This window comes from Citrus clementina, unplaced genomic scaffold, assembly GCF_000493195.1.
Source record: "Citrus clementina cultivar Clemenules unplaced genomic scaffold, Citrus_clementina_v1.0 scaffold_2, whole genome shotgun sequence".
Lineage (NCBI taxonomy): Eukaryota > Viridiplantae > Streptophyta > Magnoliopsida > Sapindales > Rutaceae > Citrus > Citrus x clementina.
Window position 1 is genome coordinate 9359156 of NW_006262688.1, and position 22193 is coordinate 9381348.

At 31.6% G+C, this 22193-nt stretch overlaps 1 protein-coding gene and 1 pseudogene across 2 annotated transcripts; one reads left to right on the forward strand and one right to left on the reverse strand.

Moving 5' to 3' along the window:
* The first annotated feature begins 5882 nt into the window (after positions 1 to 5882).
* LOC18051080 (shaggy-related protein kinase epsilon) lies at positions 5883 to 11898 on the forward strand. 2 transcript variants are annotated; one of them, XM_006446473.2, is made up of 14 exons: positions 5883 to 6226; positions 6316 to 6422; positions 6522 to 6732; positions 6848 to 6940; positions 7425 to 7484; positions 7631 to 7903; positions 8268 to 8342; positions 8417 to 8473; positions 9912 to 10052; positions 10148 to 10198; positions 10305 to 10400; positions 10499 to 10582; positions 11401 to 11503; positions 11608 to 11898. In XM_006446473.2, exons 3-14 carry the CDS (start codon positions 6559 to 6561, stop codon positions 11688 to 11690), a joined length of 1290 nt encoding a protein of 429 aa, XP_006446536.1. In that variant the 5' UTR covers positions 5883 to 6226; positions 6316 to 6422; positions 6522 to 6558; the 3' UTR covers positions 11691 to 11898. The 2 variants fall into 2 exon arrangements, with proteins under 2 accessions (XP_006446536.1, XP_006446534.1); XM_006446471.2 differs by having other exon boundaries at positions 6358 to 6422.
* Positions 11899 to 15639: 3741 nt separating this feature from the next.
* On the reverse strand, positions 15640 to 17684 carry LOC18051081 (annotated as a pseudogene).
* Positions 17685 to 22193: the final 4509 nt, after the last annotated feature.

Genomic DNA, 22193 nt, shown 5'->3' on the forward strand with positions numbered 1-22193 from the left:
GAAATGGAGATCTGTGTGGTATTAACAAAACGGGCTCAGGTTATGATTATCTCACGTCCATGTTAATTGTGATAATTGATTGATTTTTTTCTCCCCTCACATTTTTCAAGATTAATTCAATTTTAACGACTGATTAAATAAAACTAGTGATTTTAATGGAGTCCCCTTAAGTGGCTTGACTGGGTTTGCTCCCCAATTCGAATCGCAGGGAAGTCGCCTTTGTTGGGAGAACATGTGCCTCCCGATTCGAGCGGGAACTTCTAATCTAGGTTGTGGTACGGACTTAAATGTGCTTCCCATAGTTGGGACCCACCCCAAGATACCTCGTGGTTAAAACCAAAAATATATATATATAAAACTGGCAATTTTAGAGCGTTCGCTACATGTGTTTTATACATAAATGTGTGTGTGTTTGTGTGTTCTATTTTGATTTTGATTTTATACTTCTAATGACGAGGGGCTAAGCACCAATTAAGCACGTCTCTTGTGATCAAACTTATATATACATAATTGATTTTCGAGGCAAGGGCCGTGTGTTTATCGATTTCCTCTTGAATTAGATGGTCATGACTCATTTTAATAAATGTGTTTTTTGTGCATGTAATTATTATTCTCACAGAACGTGTTGCCAGCTTCCTTCTTTTCCTTTGTACTGTAATGAATGTGCATATTTACTGGCAATATCAGTATCGCCCACACATATAGATAACGATTAAAATGCAAAATTTAAACATGCAAAATCCCTCAATAGTGACATTTGACTACTAATCCATATAATTTGTAGGAAGATTTGAAACCATTTAGCTTATTGTTTGAGTTTGACTAAAATAATTTACGTTATAAATTAAGGGCGGAGCCATACGGTGCCGAGAAGGAGCTAGCTGAAGCCCTTTCTCACTTTAGAAAATTAGAAAAAAAGAAAAAAAATAATTTTAATAATCAATTTATCATTAATTGTCCTGAAAGCTCCTTTAAGTTTATGAAATTTTTAAAATACAGATGTTATTCTTCTTAGTCCCTTCTTTGTTCTTTTCTTCTTTTTTAAAAAAATGTAGATATATCATTTATATGTCAAAATAATTTATCTTATGTTTTTCTTATTTGTTAATTTTTTTCTCATCAAATTAAGATAATTAATGGTGACTTTTTTTTCTCATATCTCTCTTTCAGTTGTTAAAGAATTTATCATCACGACTAAATCCATCAATAAACTACATCCGCAAACTCTAAAATAGAGTTAAAACTATAAGTAACTTCAAGATTTTAAATACTAACAAACTAATGGATTCAATCTATGCCATAAGATAAATAATGAGACGTTTAAAAAATCCTAACCTATGACTAAGTAAATACTAACAAACTAATGGATTCAATCTATGCCATAAGATAAATAACAAAACATGTTAAAAACCTTAACCTATGACTAAGTATCATTATAATAAATAAATTAGTAAATCACTAAAAGTTGCAAGTAAGCCATTATTAAATTTCAACAATATCATGTGTTGAATGAAAGTTAGAATTTTGATGATGATGATACAAAATTGTGATGCTATATAATCTACCCCCTATTGTATCAAATTTCTGGCACCTAATGTAGATGGATACAATCACACAAGTTTTTTATTTTTTATTTTTTATGTTCTTATAATGTGGACATGTTTTTCTCGTTACTAGAATAAAATTATAATATCCAAATCCAGTCAACGGAACAACTCGATTATTAATATATCTAAGGTCAATGGTGGAATTATAATAATAGGTCAATGGGAGAAAAAAATGAAAAAAAAATAAAGGGCCAAAAGGTAAGCTTTTCAAAGAAATGAGCTAATTTTCAAATAAAACCCCCGTTACGTCGACCAAATAACCTAAACTGATCTTCATTCCTCTGCGCCATATACATTGCCCCTAGACCAATTCATACCATGAAAATAAGACTACCAGTTCTTCCAACAATTATCCATCAATTTAAAGATTTGAAAACGCTAGCTGAGATGCCAAACCTTTTAAAAGAAAAAAATTAAGAAAAAAAAGTAGAAGAGTAGAGAAAATCAATTTTAACTCATACTTCCTCATAATTCAAATTTGAGTATTTAGTAAAAATAAAACATGCAACTTAAAATTATGGCCAGACTTGGTAATAACTTATTAGAAGACACTCTAAGAATAAAAAAAAAAACTAATTTTCTGTTTCATCTTCCTGAACGCGATTGGAAGAATCAAGTGATTTTCATATAAAATTTGGTCGTGGCCGCTTAAAAACAAAAAGAGTGAGCTCTATTTTAAAACTTAGAAGAAACATTAAATTGGTGGGGCAAAATATACATCCAACGTCATGGAAGATTCTGTCACTATTTGGCTTGTGTTGTGTGTCCAACTCAAACCGAAATGTAGGTCATGTAAAAACGTCGTTATCAATGTGAAAATATTATATTTACTTACCTTTAAACAATATATTTTCGTTGTTATTATTATTATTATTATTTTAGCCGCAGAGATAACATAAAAAAAAAAAAAAAAAAAAAGGATGCATGAGATCTTTGTGGAAATTTCTAAAACTAATAGCCGCCGGGGAAAAGCACAAATAAAGTTTACTTGACAAATCCATTAACAGCGGCGAAGTACATGGCAAAATCTTTGAAAAATGAATCCAAAATAAGAAACGACAAGTAGAATTACTCGAGAATGTGATCAATCGAGCCGCACCCCTATCTTTGATTAGAGGCTAAAATAATTTTTTTTTTATTAATTTCCAAATTAAATTCTTGTGACAGCGACGGTGACAGTTCCATGAGAATTTTGTTCTGTATTTGTACGTTAACAAAACCGTCAAGTAAGTTGTCCAGATATCATGCCTTGTTTTGGGGCCGAATCTAATTAAAAAAAACAAAATCTACATATATATATATATATATATATATATATATATATATATATATATATAAAAGTAGTTTTTCAATTAGGAATCTTTGACTTAATAAAGTAAGTGATTAACTAAAAAATAAAATAAATACCGACTCCAATCAGTGGCGGATTTAGAAGAATAATTTAACGGGGGCTAAATTAGATAATAATAAAATATAAAAATAAAATTTTGAAAATATAAAATATTTGTTAATACATTTATAATTATTTTCTATGGAATTTCATATTTTAAAAATGTTATGCGATAGACTCGTCATCAATATTATTAAATTTATTATTTCCTATATAAAGAACCAAACTATCATTCATCTCATCCAATTCTAAAGATGATTCTTCATGAGTTTCATTACTTAAAATGTTCTCTTTACTATTATTATAGAAAATGGAAGAATTAATCCTATTTTTGAGAATATAAAATATTTTAGGTGGTGGGCTATCATTATTTTTAATTAAAATATAGGTTTTTATAATTCTTAAAAGTTAAAGTTTAAATTTTATAGGGTTTATAATTTATAGTGACTATTTTAATATATTTAATGAGGGCTAATTAAAAAATAAAAATATTTTTCTCTTTTATTTTTATAATTTTTTTTTGTCAAGCCCCCACTGGTCACATGCTCCATCCACCTATGCTCCAATGTACTGTATTTTGTCATATAATATATTAAAATCTAAATTTTTTTATCTTTTAATTAGTCCATGACTTTATTAAAGTCAAGGATCCTTAATTGAAAAACTACTCATATATGTATAAGTCATTTTCTAACGAAAAAAGTGAGATGTCAGTAAAATATTAAAAAATATATATCATAATATATTTACAGGCACAAAATATAGTCTTTAACATATTGTTTTTTTTTTATATTTTACTGACATTTTCACTAGAAAAATGTGAGAATGTCAGTAAAATATATAAAAATATATATTCCAATACATTAGAGACTATATTTTTTATTTGTTAATATATTAAAATTTATTTTTATACACTAAAATACAAAAAAAACACATATTCTAATACATTAGAGATTGTATTTTTTTTTATCTATTAATATATTAAAATTTATATTTTTTTATTTGTTAGTAACATCCTTACGTACAAAATCAAATCTAAGAATTGTGTAAATGTTGATTTTTAATAACATGAATCATTTCCCGTATTCTGATAAATGAAATTTGAAAACGAAGTGATCTGACATCCTAAGTTACATTGATTGCGGGATCATGCCATGTTCGAAATTAACATTTATATTTTTTGTTGCGTCGCAACGGATTCAATGTTCCATGTCCCTATTGCTTCTCAAGTTGAATCTTCTGTTCGACATGTGAGCTTGAATTTTATTTAACTTATGGCTTAAGCTTATGATTTTTTTACACCGTCATACTTGTGTTTTGAATTGAAATGAAAGCAAAGTTAAGCTGGAATGTTCTCTTCTTCCTCCAATGGCCTAATTTAATCAAATTGTTGATATGGGACATCTTTTATGGTGGTGATTAAGCAAACATTTTCACATAGGAATGAATTAAAAATTTGATTAATGTGTTTCATGTATGATCCGGCTGATAATACTATTGATAATGATTATATGTTTTCATTACAAATGATTTTTGTTTTTTAAGGATAATTGATCGTATTGATCCCCCGACGTCAATCTTTAGAAGCAACTATAATCAATATAGAGTAACTTACTCAACTTGAGGTTGCCACCACTTAGAAGATAGCCTAGTAGTAATCCACTCACTCAATAATAAGAATAAGAATAATAATAAATAAATAAAAGAGTACGGGTTTCGAGTTTTTGTAGTTGGACTTTTAGTACTTGTTTGATATATATTATCTTATGATCATATGTATTTATTTAATCTCATAAGTTATTTTTTAATTTTTTATTGTTTGATTATTTTTTAGTAGATTTTTGAAGATTAAAATAAATTATTTTGCCTCTACTAGTAAAAATTTAAATTTTGAGTTTTTAGGAGTAGACGTTGGAAAACTTTTTTAAAATGTTAAAATATCTAAAATATCTTTTACTTATTTGATAATTTATTTCATTCCGTTCATAACATAACTTTTAAAAAATAAGTCTATTAAAGTAATTTTATATTTTTTTAATAAAAAATCTCATTAACAACTAAATAATTAATTTTTTGTTAGTAAAAACTTTACTTACAAAAGCCTTATTTAAATAAGCTTTATTTAAAAAATTATTTCAAACGAATTCTTATTCTTTGCTGAAAATTGGATAGAAATAGATTTTCATTTTTGTGAACATAAGTAGAAGGTAATGTATATATGTCCACTCAAATAAAAATTCAGATTTTCACATAATAAAACTGATTTTAGTCCAAATAAGTTTTTAATTGTATATATTAGTAGATTTTTTATTATATAAAGATAATGGTTTTTTTTTTTTTTTTCTAAAGAACTCTCTAGTTCAGCATAAGAGTTATGTTTGAAAGCGAACATCAAGCAAGTTTTCTTTTTTCTTTTCTCCTTTCATCTAATAAAAATTATTGATTCAGACTAATTTGATTTGAGAAAATCTTCATTCAAAGTTAAACCCTTCAAGAGGGACAATTTTATTTTGGAAAATGATTCCATACTCACATGCTTTAGTTAAGAGAGTCTAATATTCTTATCTGAAAATCGTTTTCAGCTAATAACATAACTAAAAAATAATTACATAAATATTTTTTTTTGGTATCGTCATATTATTACATTGGACTTCGGTAAGCCCAATTCTTTACCGGACCTAGGCCCATTGGACACTTCGTGCACATCGGCACTTGTAGTAAGGCCTATCGAAAAGGAGGCCTCAGTTTCTCAAAACCAAACCAGAATAAAACGACACCGTTCTCCTCTGCATCAACTGTCATTTTCACGCTGACCTGGCGTGTAAAAGGTTTCAATGCCGACATTAAACTGTGAGATACATTTATTAGATCAATAACATTGTGCAGCAGTTCCCCGCGTCACCACCATCACCGTCAGTTGTTTTTAGGAGAATCATGATGAAAATAACTCAAAGAATCAACGGCGTCAGCCCGATCAAATCCAGAATCCCTGAAGCATGGTGGCTTTTCTATTGTTGGTCTGAAAAGCTGGTCAAATATCATGACGTAAGCCTAAATAATAACCAACCAGTCACCGCCACGTCAGAAAACTAACTACCGGGCGCGGACGTCAAAACTACTTTTAACTAGATTTGATAAAAGCAACGTTGGGGTCCGCAGCGCAGCACAGCACAGTACACTGCACAGGCACAGAGGATCCAAAGAGTCAGCAGACAGTCTCTTCTACTCTGTAAGAAACCTCACTGAAACTACGACAAAGATTTCATTCTTTAATTTTTATTTTAAAATTTAATTCTATTTTACTTTTGCTTTTGCAAGAGAGTTAGTTGAGCTTCTCGTTATTTCATCTCTCTGTGACAGCGACTGCATTGAGCTTTGTTTGGATCGAAATATTTGCAAAATGCGAGATGTTTGCAGCTTCATAGGTGAGCCTTTTTTTTTTTTAGCAGTTCTGTTTGGTTGCCGAGAAAAGAAACCTTACTGTAGCATTCAAGTAATGACCTTTGAAAATTCGCCTGTTTCAGCCCTGCGGACACGGTGATTTTATTTCACTAACGAAATATGTACTCTACTGGTATGGCACATGCTTTGGCTGTTGCAAAACCTGAAGACGATGATGTAATGATTGTTGACAAACTCCCAGCAAAACCTGATGATGACGATGATGCAATGCCTGTCGATAAACTCCCAGAGGAAATCAATGAAATGAAGATTAAGGATGAGAGAGTTGAAAAGGTAGTGCCTTTACACACATTTAAAGATATTTTATGGACCTTTTTGTAGTGCAACTCTTTTTTTTTTTTTTTTTTTCTTTTCGTTTCTTCAATATATACAGATTTTCTGTTGGTAGGAAATGGAAGCAACCGTGGTTGATGGAAATGGAACTGAGACTGGCCATATTATTGTAACAACTATTGGTGGTAGAAATGGCCAACCCAAGCAGGTAGGTGTTGTGAAATCATCCATGTCCCCTTCATATAGTTTTAATGACTCTTTGGTTTTGTTTGGGAAAGTGAATGAAATACAGGTAGGTGTTGTGAAATCATCCATGTCCCCTTCATATGCATGATTTGTTTGTTAAATTTTTCGTTGTAGAAATCTCTTGTTTGAAGCTCTATCAAGTTCTCAGTGAATACCAGCAATAAGTAGAAAACTGAAGTAAGATTATGCATATGCCTTGGTAGTAAATAATGATTTATGATAAGTTGTTTACTGTCAGTGAGCTATCAGTGAGATTAAGCTAGCCAATCACTATATCTCAATATTTTATCTAAGCTGCTTCCTGACACTGCCGATAATAGATTCACTGCTAAGTTTGTAGAGGTCATGAAGTAAATCTGTTGATGCTATAAACTTTCTATAGCTTTTAAATTTCTCATTGATCTTGGAATAATTCTTTAATTTAATCTATCTAATGTTTCCCTTAGACCATAAGTTACATGGCAGAACGCGTAGTCGGACAGGGCTCATTTGGAATCGTATTTCAGGTGATAATTTTATTACTACTTCTGAACCTGTAAATGTCGGGGCAAATGTTGCTGTCTCTGTTCTAAGATTAAAATTCTCCAATCCTCAATGGTATGAATTTATAATCTTATTTCTTTTTTCTTTTTTTTTTCTTTTTTTAATTTAGGCTAAGTGTTTAGAAACTGGGGAAACTGTTGCAATCAAGAAGGTTTTGCAGGATAAGAGATATAAGAACCGTGAGCTACAAACAATGCGCCTTCTCGATCATCCTAATGTGGTATCACTCAAACATTGTTTCTTTTCAACTACCGACAAGGATGAGCTCTATCTCAATTTGGTGCTTGAGTTTGTACCTGAGACTGTTTATCGTGTAGCGAAGCACTATAGCAGGGCAAATCAGCGAATGCCTTTGATATATGTCAAGCTCTACACATATCAGGTTATTTGTGCTGTCACTTTAATTTGCTGCCCGGACTTTTCATTTTTTCCCCCATATTTCGAGCTGTCGCTTAAAAGGGTAATTTCAAAGGGAAAAAAACTGAAATAACAGAAAACTTGCATGCATAAGATATAAATATGAAAACTTAGAAAGAAAGGGTAGCGGAATACTTGTTTTGAGTTTGAGAAATTCTGTTAATGGAGATTGCATTTACAATCATCAGCTATGCATCCGGTTTCATATATGTCATCATGAACCCGCTGTATCCTTGTTCTCCTTCATGGTCAATTACACTGTTTTATCCGAGTAATTATCAGTTTTGTCTATAGATTTCCATGTTATATTAACTATTATTGACTGGCAGATTTGCAGAGCATTGGCATATATTCATGGGGGCATAGGAGTATGCCACAGGGACATCAAGCCGCAGAATCTTCTTGTTTGTAACTGAAGCTTAGATTCCATCCTATTTTTTGCTTAGGTGCTATTTGCCAATAAAATCTGTTGTTGCAGGTTAATCCCCATACCCATCAAGTCAAGCTCTGTGACTTTGGAAGTGCAAAAGTTTTGGTATGGTTCTTTTGACAGCCTCTTAACTGGTTAATGTCAAATGTCTAAATTCATTCGCAAAGTTGATGTATGGTTCCGTAAATGATCATGCATTCTCTAGGGGCAGCAAAATATTTATGCAGATGCCTTTTGTCACTCGTTTGGTTTAGATCGTTTGGTATGGCTTTTCAAGTATAGCTCCTTCAAATAGATGTTCTACCAGCAGACTTCTACAGATAGAGTTTTTAACCCAAAATAACAAAAGTAGTTCTTTGGTTACCAACGAGCACTAATAGTATCGATTGTATAACTACTTTAATGGACAAGTTCTTTGAAGTATATTATGAGAGGCATGAAATAAAACTGTGAAAATAAAAGAAAGATATGTTAGACAATTTAATTCTTGGAAAATGAAAGAACAGAAACTTTGCCCCATCGTTTTGGTTCGGTTTGAGTATAAGAAACGGCTGGATTTCATTTTTTCTGTTCAGTAATCAAACAGGCTGTCGCGTTTGGGTTCAGGTATGCCCAGGACCAAACAAAAACCTATTTGGTTCAACTAATAAAGTCTTAAGCGGCAGCAGTGTATTAGTCCAAATTGTTTTGTATAATATGAGAAAACAACACCACAATGAAAATTTGGTATTTCTGTTTAGTAATCCTAAATATATGTTTGATATTTTTTCTTAACTTCTTTACCTACAGTATTAGGATATGAATTGGTTTTGCTGTTTAGTACTCCTAAATATACATTTGATATTTTTTCTTAACTTCTTTAACTACAGTATTGGGATACAAATTTGCTGTACTAACTAATATAAAACTATTGTACAATTGTCACATGGATCTCATTATTTATTTTTGTTAAGTGCATTGGCTTTTTGTCTTCATCCAACCAATACTTTCGTGAAAACAAAAGTTAATTCTAAGGATAAATAATGTGCTCTACATAGCAATTGTACAAGAGTTTGCATCTCTATACTAATCCCAAATAACATCATCTCTTCTTCTCTGCTCATTTTCTCCAAAGCCAAAAACTAGTCATCGTCATTCTTAATATAGTTCAAACTGTTGAAATTCATTCATAGTTCATTCACATTTTGTTAAATTGTCAATCATATGAAGCTCTCTTTCATATTTTTTTCTGGGTTTTTCCATAATACTACTATATGTCATCAATTTTTGTTCCAGTAGCCCAAATCTAATTGAGGAATTCTAAAGTCCTAGTCAAACAAGAACATTATCAGAAAACCAACCTAAATAAGTGATAATCCAATAAAAAGTAATATCTAACAAATATTTCCCTGAATAGAAGTAATATTAACTTTTGTTCTGATTCAGCATTACCTTTCTTTTCCTCTGCACAATGTCGACCTTGCTTCTTTTCGTGTCTCTTTATTCTTCGTGCACAGGGTAAAACAAAGCTGATATTGATTGTTCATTCGTCATGTTGTAACAGGTCAAAGGCGAGCCAAACATATCATATATTTGTTCTCGTTACTATCGAGCTCCGGAACTCATATTTGGGGCAACTGAGTACACCACTGCAATTGACATATGGTCTGTTGGTTGTGTACTCGCTGAATTACTTCTCGGACAGGTTTGATGCAAGTTAGAGAATTTTACTTCTTTTCTCAATATGTAAAAGTGAGTGTACTGAGTATGATGTTTTTGATGCAACATCAAATTTGGTAGCCTCTCTTTCCGGGTGAGAGTGGAGTTGATCAGCTAGTTGAGATTATTAAGGTAAATTTATTTGAACCTGTTTGAAATAGAATACCAGTCTATAAGTTTGAAAATTTTAACTGTTGCCTTCTGAAACTGAACTGACTTATTTGCCTTTTGGGTTCAGGTACTTGGCACACCAACTCGTGAGGAAATCAAATGCATGAATCCAAACTATACAGAGTTCAAATTCCCACAAATCAAGGCTCATCCTTGGCACAAAGTGAGCATACTACTAATTTCTTCTACTTTTACCTTTTAATTGTTCATCCTATTGTGATTGTTGCGAACTCATCAGCAACGATTTTCTTCTGAACACAGATATTCCACAAGCGTATGCCCCCTGAAGCAGTAGATCTTGTCTCAAGACTTCTCCAATATTCTCCAAATTTAAGATGCACTGCTGTAAGTATTTCTTACCTGATATCATTAATGTTGTCATGAATTCATTATCTTGTATGTTCTACTTGTTAACTTTTGCAATAATAATATTGCCGAAGAGTTTTTATGCTGTTTGCTTATCTTGTGTTTACTTGACAAGAATTGTCCTACATTTGTTCCTAGTGTCATTCAAATATTGAAATCCATCGTTTTCCATCGTTTTTCCCTATGGTCATTGAAGGCTAGAGAATCATTGTATCCTGAGCCATCATGAAAATACGGTCAAGTGATTACAAAATCATTTAAAGATATTAAAATTTGACCTTTGTGAGCATCATTTAAGACTCATGGCATATGCTGGTATGGAATATATTCCTTTGAATAGCAATGGAGAAAACAAGCTACTGATATTTCTTTTGAGATGTAGAACAAAATCAAAGCAAATGTGGATTATTCATCTAATAGTCCTGATTAAATTTCATACATCGTGTTACATCAGAACTCACTTAAGACACCCTGTCCTTGAGTTTTTAGCTTCAAACAGATGCGAGATAGTTGCAAAGAAGTTCTATGTATTATGAGCTTAGAATCTTCTTTTACTCTTAATTCATATTCAGTGAGGCTTTTAATATCCAAATGGAAAAAGTAAACCATATTGCTTTCGGGAAAAGAACTAATAGTAAGAAAGGAACTAGAAGTCATAAATTATGATCTAGATCAATGAATGAAGTCCCAAATAATTAAATCATGCTCTAGAGAATTATACTGTAATTCAAGTTTACTGTTATTTTATTTTCAATTCCAAATCAAAATATCACATGCTGTATTCTTACTTTTTGCAGTTAGAAGCCTGTATTCATCCATTTTTTTATGAACTTCGTGATCCTAACGCACGTCTCCCTAATGGGCGTCCCTTTCCTCCCCTTTTCAACTTTAAACCTCAAGGTTTGCTTTTCTCAATCATTCTTTTTTTTTGTTTGGATAACTGTTTCCAAAGAACTAGTCACTGATTGCAAGCCTATTCGATTGTTGATGCGCTGCACTTGCAGAGCTGAAAGGGGCAAGCAAGGAGCTCTTATCAAAACTGATTCCAGAACATGCACGAAAGCAATGTCCCTTCCTTGGTTTCTAGATTTCAACATGTGTTGTTGGATATTAGAGTAAGTTTATTGTACTAAATTTGTCTTTATGCTATCTGACGGATTAGGGATACATCCGTTGTTTATTCTCACCAAGAACTGTTCCGACTGAAGTAAGCATGCAAAAATGACAGTGGCAGTTCAGTTAGATTATGCACTGATGAACAAAGTGAATATTTATGTGATGTATTTTGTTTAACAGTTTCCTCATCTATTATATGTTAGCTAGATCTTACATAACATTATAAAAAAATGGAAAAAGAAAATGACTAGGCCAGGTGGCAGAGCAAATATCCAGCTTAATTTCAGCTCTATGTGACCATAACCCGTTTATTTATGGTATAGTTTCCCTTAAATAACAGTAAATCTGCACCACACTGCTGCCATTTTCACAGTGTAGTTAGGAGTACAAAGCTTTCTCTCGTTGCATTGCCTCCTCAAAATGTGAATCGCAAAACATCCACCCATCTTTGGAATGCTCACTTGAACACAGGCCTCTGTTAACAACTGTGTTTGTGACACTTGAATGGAATGCGTAGATCAGGTGAGTATCAGTACTTGCACTCTTGAACTCATTGGTCAATGAAGTGGTATGATGATGGGGAATGTCGGGGTTTCCGCATCTTTTGATCATCATTTCTTTGATTGTATCCCGAGTCAAGAACCCGGCGAGCAGCCTTGATTGCTTAGGGCTCTATTAAAATTAAGGGAATCAAGGTTAGTAAAAAAGGAGAGACTTGAGGCATTATGTGCAGATGTGTTTGCATTGCACATAGCTATTCAAGCTATATTTATATATCATAAGTTTAATAGAATCTAGCCGTATGGAACATTGACTGCCCGTTCCATCACTTAAGGCCGTGTGAAAACTTCATTAATTCCAGCAAATATGCATGACACAGAAGGGATGTATGTTAGGTTCATGCTGAATTCGATAATAGTTGCTTGTTTAACAATCTCTAAAAGCCACTTGGGCTTGTAGCCCAGTGGTGGACCATTGCCCTCAAAGTTAAGCATGACTATGAGGGCAATGGTTCGAGTCCCCACGGACTCAACCTCCCTCAATTAAACATAATTATGTGGAGATTTCTTATAGCGTCTTTCTCCCTTGCGAAATGCGAGTGGAGTAGAGACATCTCTCCTCCGTGAGGGGTATTTGGATGGGTATGTACTTCATAGAATAAAAATATAATAATATAAGTCCCATATATATATATCTGATTGTAAATATCAGTGTAATGACCTAGCAGTTGTATATATCTCTGTGTAATACAGTAACCTGATGCTTAATCATTTCAAAAAAAAAAACAATCTCTAAAAAGAAGGGTATTTTGGGCCAATTTGTGTTATTGAGTTCACGTGATAAACATTTGATGGCAAAGGAAAAGGTCAAGTTGGGGCAAATTTATTTTATATTTTCATTAGTTGGAATATGTTTTTTTTTTTTTTTTGTTTCAAATGATCATAATATTTTATCGAATGCTGTGAGAACTCGATGACTTTGAGATTTTTTTTTTTTTTTTTTTAATGTAGACTCTACAACCCGAGACAGAAATCCTATCTTATTGTCAAGTGTGATTGGCATTTAAAATATTTTTTTTAAACAAAAGTATAAATAAAATAAATAAATTCTGCAAAATAAGAAAAGTCATTTTTATAGTTTGGCTAAAGGTATTGGGCATTTATATTAACTTACTTCTCCGAAAACTATACTGACATTGAAATTTCATCAATTTATTGAATAAAAATGTAATGGAGCCGGTTTTTTTTTTTTTTCCTCTTTTTCTTTCCAAGAAAATATTCTAGGTCGAGAAATTGTACCCTTCCTAAGATACACAGCTTAATTTTGTGAGGGTTAATGAATGCTAAAGCTCATGTAAAGGAAATGGAAAGAGTTTTGTTAAATTGAATAGCTTCGTGATCGGCAACTGTGTTGAGTGCATACTTAAATTCCTCAGTTGTCTGTCGTTTACAACTACATGGATTAGTCGGAGATGATTTATTGTTGATTAATCTTCCATCTTTTTTATTTATTAATTTGCTAAAGTTCTATGAGATTATGATTCTTCTAATTAAGTTCACTGTTACGAAAGATGTAAATTTATATGAACAAGATTTCTCAACCGTAATCTAAGGTTTTATAAGCTTTTAAAAGGTTTGGTAATTGGTATCACAAATATATACTCATGTAATAAAAAAATATGAAAAATTCAATGTAATTTATTCAAATCAACACTAGATTTAAATTCAAATTAACATTTGAGTAACTGCAAAAAAGTTAAAAGGTCTTGGACGAACTAGGAAAACAATTTTACTTATAAAGCCACACATATAATTAATGTTTGCTTCCAAAAATTTATGATAAAAATTCTTTTCTCATCTTCATCTTCTTCGATGATATTCTTTATTTTATATATATATATGCATGCATGTATGTATACACAGTTTTCCATCTAAGGCCACAAAATATCATTTTAGGTTTAAATAAATTATAAATGGATAGTCAAAAAATAACGAACTTATCTGTAAGTAATTAAAATAAAATAAAAAAATCCCTCGTTTGGCCTTCAATATGTTATTAAGTGTGAAGCCATTATTACCAATATTATTATCCTTGATCTTCGCATTTCTAGCTTTAATTTGGTACTTACAAGTCGCAGCAAAATAAAATCTACAAGAGGATGAACATCTTGAGGGCAAGTAAGTAATTTCCAATATATGATCATATGATAATGCCATAATTAAATTGCTCTAAATTTTTATCCTCATGGGATCAAATTATTATTATTTTATATATATTATTACTAATGTTTTTAATTTGTAATTTTTCGATGGCATGTGAGAGAGAAGCACGCCTGCTGAATCTCTTATTTACAGTTATCCGATATAGGAGGATTTGCAGCCCTGTTCAGTGATAAAAGAAGCTGAAAAATAACGACGTATATTAATTATTAATTAATATTTGATAATTAAATATTAAACGGAGTCTTCATTTACTATTTACTTATTTATTATTATTTTTGCTGTGAAATGCATGCAGGAATCGATGGAATTGCACATCATTTTCAAAGCGAATCATTTCTACGAGGCCAGGGAAACAATAAATTGTTTTTAAAAATCTAATATACAGATTAATATAATTTCTCTCTAGTGCATACGTCCTTTTCTTTTTTAATACGGACATATTTTTTAAGCTGTGTAGTTTAATAGAGTTAAATATTAATGCTATTAAACTGCATAACTTAACAGCGTATTCGCATTAAAAAAAATAAGAGCATCCGCGCACGAAAATGATTATATATATGTATACATGTATCTCTATTTTCCTCATATATTTATATAATATTACATTGGAGTGTAGATTTTTTATGTAAATATTATAAAATATATATAGATATCAAGCGAGTTATTAGATAATCTATTTATTTTATATGTCGAGTTAGGATCTTAATATTTTGACATAATTATTAAATAAGTTGTGTTTGAGTCATCCTAAATTTTAGACGACAACACAATTAGATAACTCGTTTTGCCAACTCTACTACTACCCAGCATTTGGTACCATTTCCAGATCCGTATCCAATTTGAAAATATCAGCTCCAAGATTATGGTGGATGCTCATTTGGGGAAAAATGAATATACATTTTGAGTGAACATAATTCACTGAGTTTGGGATGTGAAACATTAGGCAATGACTACCTTTGAGCTGCTCTAAGGGAGGGCACAAATTATAGCCATATACACAAAGTGATAAATAATAAAAAAATATATTATAACTTTAATCGTATGGTTATAAAAATGTGCTCCACCTTATAGCAATTCCAACATAACCGAACCCAATATAATATTATATAAATATAAAATTAGCATAATCTTCCAAATATTCTTATTACTCTCTGGCTCTGCCAGTGGCTTATTAATTAATAACTTGTAACTTTGATTTCACTTCTTCTGCCAGACAGCATAGTCCTTTCCAGAAGTAGCAACTTTGAAGTTGCGAGGAATAAGATTTCGAAGGTCCATCTTCGGTCCAATCTTCGTAATGATTTTATCATCAATGGCAGCTACATAGAGATCAGATTGAGAGGCTAAAATGTTAACTCTGCTTGTGGTGTTGATCCCATTCTTGGTTCTAATTGCAGCCAATTTGCCTATCTCCTTCTTTAGACCCCAGTCAAACAAGTGATCATAAAACTGTACAACAAAACCAAACACATACACTTTAGTACCAACATAACGCAGATTGTGCAACCGAATTTCCAACACATATGAACAGGACGAAACAGAGGAAAAGTGGTAGATATTACTATGGAAGGGGTGCCGGATGTGTGAGAATGTAAGCATATCCAAGCATGACATTTTTTTTTTTTTTTGTCTTAACCACGAGGTATCTTGGGGAGAGTCCCAATTGTGGGAGGCACCTTTAAGCCCGTACTACAACCCAGACTAGAAGACCCCGCTCGAACCGGGAAGCACATGTTCTCCCAACAAATGCAACTTTTCTGCGACTCGAACTGGGAAGCAAACCCAGTCAAGCCACTTAAGGAGACTCCATTACCAGTGGAGCCAACACTTTGTTGGTATATCCAAGCATGACTTTATCGGATGGGAACGGCCATAGACGTTGAGTAGAGCCAGTGTCATGATTATCAATAAAAGTCACAGCATTTTGCGGTAAAAGTCCAATGAATCCCGGCGGCTTGCCGTTAGAGTCTTTTAATCTCCACAGCTCCCCTTGCACAGCAGCTTGAAGGATGCCCTTTGTAGTGAAATCGAAAGCTGTGACAGCCCGTCCAGCGGCTTGGACCCAATGTTTTAGGTTTCTCCGGTGTGCATCCTGACGAGCATCAAGTTTCCCATCTTGCCTGTCCGAAAGAGAATCCCATTTCTCCGCAACAGCAAAATGTGGCATGGTATTTTTCATGTACAATCTGGTGATACTGGGAGCGTATCCCTTAACAAAATCAAATCGCCATCCATCAAATCCAATTTCAGTCTTTAACCAGTTCATCCAGTCGGATAACTCCTTCTGTACTTTTGGATTGAGATGGTCAATGTCAGGAGCAGGCCCAAAGGGTTCTCCGGAATCAGGATGGCCTCGGCCGTCAGAATAAGTTGTGTCATCACGGCATATGAAGAATGGCCCCCAGTCTAGACGCTTGTCCGGCGTTCCACCTTCAAAAATGCACCATATCCCTCTGCTGTCTTTCTTCTCCGCGGTTCTGTGGTTGATCACTATATCAGCTAGATACTTAATTCCTTTCTTATTGAAAGCCTGAATTAAAGATTTTAATTCATTCTGAGATCCGTAGCTTGATGCGTTAAGGTCATATAGCCTCCCTGGCATATATCCCGCAAATGTTGAGGACCAAAAAAAAAAAAAAATTTTTTTTAAGGTTTTCAAGTTATATTGCTTCTCCTAATGAATAGACATATAAAAACAGGCAAACAATACTTTTTTTTTTAAAAAATACATTGGAGCTCAGGAAAAACTAGGCTAGAACAGAATGGGAAACAGAGGTCCCATATATATCATTACATAACCAACAACCAAGCTCCTCAGGGTGGTTTTTCAAAACCATGAAAACCAAAGGGGTAAAGAACCAGCAAGGCTTGCATGGGAGTATGCTTGATGAATAATAGAATAAAAAAATAACCTTGGGGAGCAGCAGACTGAGAAGGTGGAGGAAGCCAGACATGAGTAATTCCAGCACTGGCAATATCAGGAATTCTTTTCTTCAGAAAGTTGTACCATCCTCCTTTCTTGTTGCATGATTCCCAGTTGAAACCCTATCAAAAGCACCTCATCAAACCAAATTCCCTCAACAAATCGTCCTGCAAGTACATACATTCGTTTGTGAACGAAAAAAGTTAAAATTGAGGAGGGTCATTGAATGCCTTACTTGAAATAATATGGTCGGGCTCGGAGACGTGAAAGGCGGGAAGACAGAGAGAAGAAGAAAACAGAGGAAACAGAGAGGACTCATTCTCCTACTTAGTCTCGTGTGGTTGAATGGCTGATTCTGATGTCTTTTGTATCATCATAGGCATCATCATCATCAACCTTAGGCCTTAAAAGAAAATTAATTGTGGTAGTCCTGCATAAATGATGACTCTTGGCCTCAAAATTCCAATCTTCAAGTCAGCCTTCAATCAAATTTAATTTTTGTGGAACCACTCAGTCTTGCAAATGGATTGACAAGAGGATTGTGATCTCTAACCAAAGTGCGCAATTGGAAAAATGTTAGGGTCGCGATTCTCTCCAAAAGTTCTGTGGAGCACAGATAAAAAAAAAAGGGCCCAATTTCGAAATGTTAACCAATCCGAAATGGTATGAATGCAGAATGCTTATCGCTATCCTAAATTTGACAGAGTTTCTAAATCTCGTTTTTCCCAATTATTTCTTCCAACACCCATTAAATTATCTTCTTTGAAATAGCAACTATTTTAGCGACAGGTATGTTAACATGAACACAGAAAATTTGAATTTTATTCTCACAAGAGCCCTTTTACATGTTTAGCGGTAGCATTTCAGAACATTACTATTCTAATAACTTGAAAATAAAATCTTCATTGATTTCAGTTTCTTTCCCAGACAGCATAGTCTCCTCCTTCAGACCCCAGTCCATTACATAACTGTATATGTATTACTCGATCATTTTTTTACACAATTTGTTGAAAACATTATTTATGCCTAATCAATTATATAATTATATTACCATGATATTTTTAGAATGTGTAGCGTTACTCGATCATAAAGGTTGGTTTAGATAAAAAATGATAAATCAATATCTGGATAGTGGAAGCTAACAATTATATAATTATTTTACCATCTTACCCTTGCTGGTTATTGTTTTGGGATATGTAACAATATTACTTTGCTCTTTGAATCGCCTTTACTAATATGATAATGGAGGCCAGCTAAGTTATTCCTTGTATCAATCATTCTAGCTTTTTTTTTTTTATTGATTTATTATTTGGAATGTGTAGCATTATATTCTACCATTAAAAGAATGATCAAGTAATACATATATGTTAATGTAATAGATACTAGAAACCAATTTAGGGTCCGTTTGAGATTACTTTTGGTAGGTTTAAAAATGATTTTAAAAAGATAGAAGTTAACTTTAGTATTTGATAAATTTTTTTAAAAATCATTTTTGACAAATTCAATTTATCTTATTGTAGATTTTGAAAAATAAGAAAGAAGTATTTTTTTTAGAAGCTAGCTCAATTCAATTATGTAATAATTTTACCACTTTATTGAACTATTGTTTAAAACACAAACGATTGCAATATACAAATAAAAGGAAGTGCGCGAGACAACATAATGCAGCACGACATCTAAATTACGTAATTATTTAATGATAGTTGAAACGACATCCCATGGTGCCGTTTTGTTGTAAATTTTTCTTATTATTGTAATTACCTGAAAATAAAATCTTCATTGATTTCAGTTTATGAAGTCAGAAGGAATAGGATTTCCAACGTCTGGCTTTCGGTCCAATCTTCATAATGACTTTGTCATCAATTGCGGCAACGCAGACATCAGCATCTCACATCTGGGGCTAAAATATTAACCGTGCCTGCTGTATTGAATATTGACAACCCCATTCCTATTTCTAAGTGCAGGCAAGCCAATTTGCTAGATCTCCTCCTCTAGACCCCCAGTCAATTATATAATTGTATATGTATGTATTACTCATTTTTTTTTTTACACAATCTGTAGAAAATGTTATTAACGCCGACTCAATTACATAATTATATTACCATTTTATTTTTAAAATGTATAGCATTACTCTACAATAAAAGGTAGGTTCAAGAAATAAATGATACATCGATATCTGGGTCCATATCTTGATGATGAAAACTAACAGTTATATAATTATTTTACCATCTTACCCTTATTGATTATTATTTTAGTATATATAATAGAAGAGAAAAATTATGGTGCAACTGTGATACCGTATCACAATTATACTCAGCCGTTGAATCATAAGAGACCCCACCCATCCAAATGGATCTAACAATTGGATATAACTGTAACACGATACCACAATTGCACCATAGCCGAACCCATAATTATATTACTTTACTCTTAGAATGGCCTTTACTATTTTCATAGTGGAGGCCAACTAAGCTATTTCTTGTATCAATCATTTTAGCTTTTTTTATTTTTATTGATTTATTATTTGGAATGTGTAGCGTTATATTCTATCATAAAAAAAAAAAAAGATCAAGTAATACATATACGTTGATGTATTAGATACTAGAAACCAATTTAGAGCTTATTTGGGATTACTTTTGGAATGCTAAAAAATGATTTTGAAAATTTAAAAGTTAATTTTAGCGTTTGATAATTTTTTTTTAAGTAATGACTTTTGGTAAAATCACTCTATTTTACAATAGATTTTGAAAAGTAGGAAATGAGTATCATTTCAAGATCTAATTTTAAAAATCAATTTTATGCTTAATACAATTTCATGTATAATTATATATCCTCATATTTATTATAAAAATTCAAAATTATCCTTATTAATTAAAAAAATAAAATCATTAACTTTAAAGAGATTATTATTATTATTATTCATTATATTGCCATAAAAATAAAGAATAAAATTAATAACCAAAATTATTTATTTTAGTTATCAATTATTATATACACACAATAAAAACATATTTTGCATACATGTATAAATTTAATTCAACATTATATTCAATTCAACTATTTACAATCTTAGAGCAGTTTAATAATAATATTTACTAAACATATATCATTGTTTTTAAAAGTCATAACACTTTTAAAAGTAAATTTTACCAAACGTTTTAATTAATTCTCTTCACAAATGATTATACCTACAATATAGTTAATAATAATAATTTTAAACGTTACAGTATTAGTGCTTAGTCATATAATCATTTTTTGTTTTATTTTTTATGCCTATTATACAAATACAAAGATCATAATGGACATATAAATAAAGTACGAGACATAATCACATAATTGTGTAGAGATTTTAAAGCCATGTTGGAAAATTGGAAACTTCAAATGCTATAATTATTTTTCACATATTTATCATTCGTTGTAGGTATATGACTCTATGTGAAGTTGTGAACGGAATCCATCAAATTTAAGAATAATGTTGTGTAAAAAGTATTTGGGGCCCACATGATTTTTGTATGAATTGTAACTTAGCAAGACCCTTATCTAATAATAATACACCGATATCTAGATAGTGGAAGCCAGCTCATTTGTATCTTATTTTACCATTTTACCCCTATTACATATTATTTCAATTCCCAATATGCAAAAGACAAAAATAAAAAATAAAAAATAAAAGTGACAGGATCACGTGAATGAGATTTTAAAATTTATTTAAAAAGATCAATTCTTATACTTACTCAAAAATAAAATTTTTATTCTTAAAAATCTTATGTGAAATATAAAGATAATTGATCAATTTTATTTTCATGATGCATATTTATTATAAATAAACACTTAAACAATAAAGATTGGATGTATGTTAATCTATGTAACCTTTTGTTTCAATACGCACCTCCTATATCATGAAGCATTGCAATAATGCATTCCAAATTATCTTTATAAATTGCACATGTAATTTTCTTAATATTTTTATTTATTAAGAGTAAAAATAAAAATTTAAAAAATCATACCAAGCAGTCCCTAAAATAATTTCAACTTAGCCAAGTACACCGTTCAATTTTTTTTTTTTTTCCCAAGATAAGAGGAAAGGAACTATAGAGTACAAAATTCATTGTGCTCTCTTTTTGAGTAAAGTGGCCACACAAACGCAAAGCACCATGCAGCAAGAGGAATCAAAAACAGTTTAATTTATATTTTTATTCCTCCAATATTAATAGGGATATAAATTTTTAATCACAATAGACTTTTGTAAAATATCAAATTTGTAATAGATATTTAACGTTCAAAAAAATAATAAGAAGCACTTTTCTTTTTGAAATGGGTTTCAAAGTAAAATTTAATAAATTTCAATTCTTAAAAATTATTTATTTGCATTAATATATTCCAAATTAAAATTTGAAAATATAGATTCTTTTGTCATAGAAATGGTGTTTAAATAAATAAATTTACATAATTTAACAGAGGAATAAAAAATCGGAAAGCCGTATTCGCTAGTGCCCTTCACAAATTACAACATGAACACTCAAATATATGAAAATAAATATTTTTGGAAGAATTTATAATTTACATTTCAATTAAAAATAATTATAAAATTTTAAAAATATGAAAGAATCCAAAATATTATATAATTTCTGACGTAAATTTCAAAGCGTTGCAGAATTCCAGAATTGACCACCGAACCGGTACAAAAGTCACCAAAGAAAAGCTGCAATGCAATTGCAAACAGACAAACGCAAATACGGTAACTGAGGTGAAGGAAAAATAGCGCGAGGGCGCAAATATTTATTAATTTAATTTCACATGCTTAATTTACCAAAACACCCTCACCTAC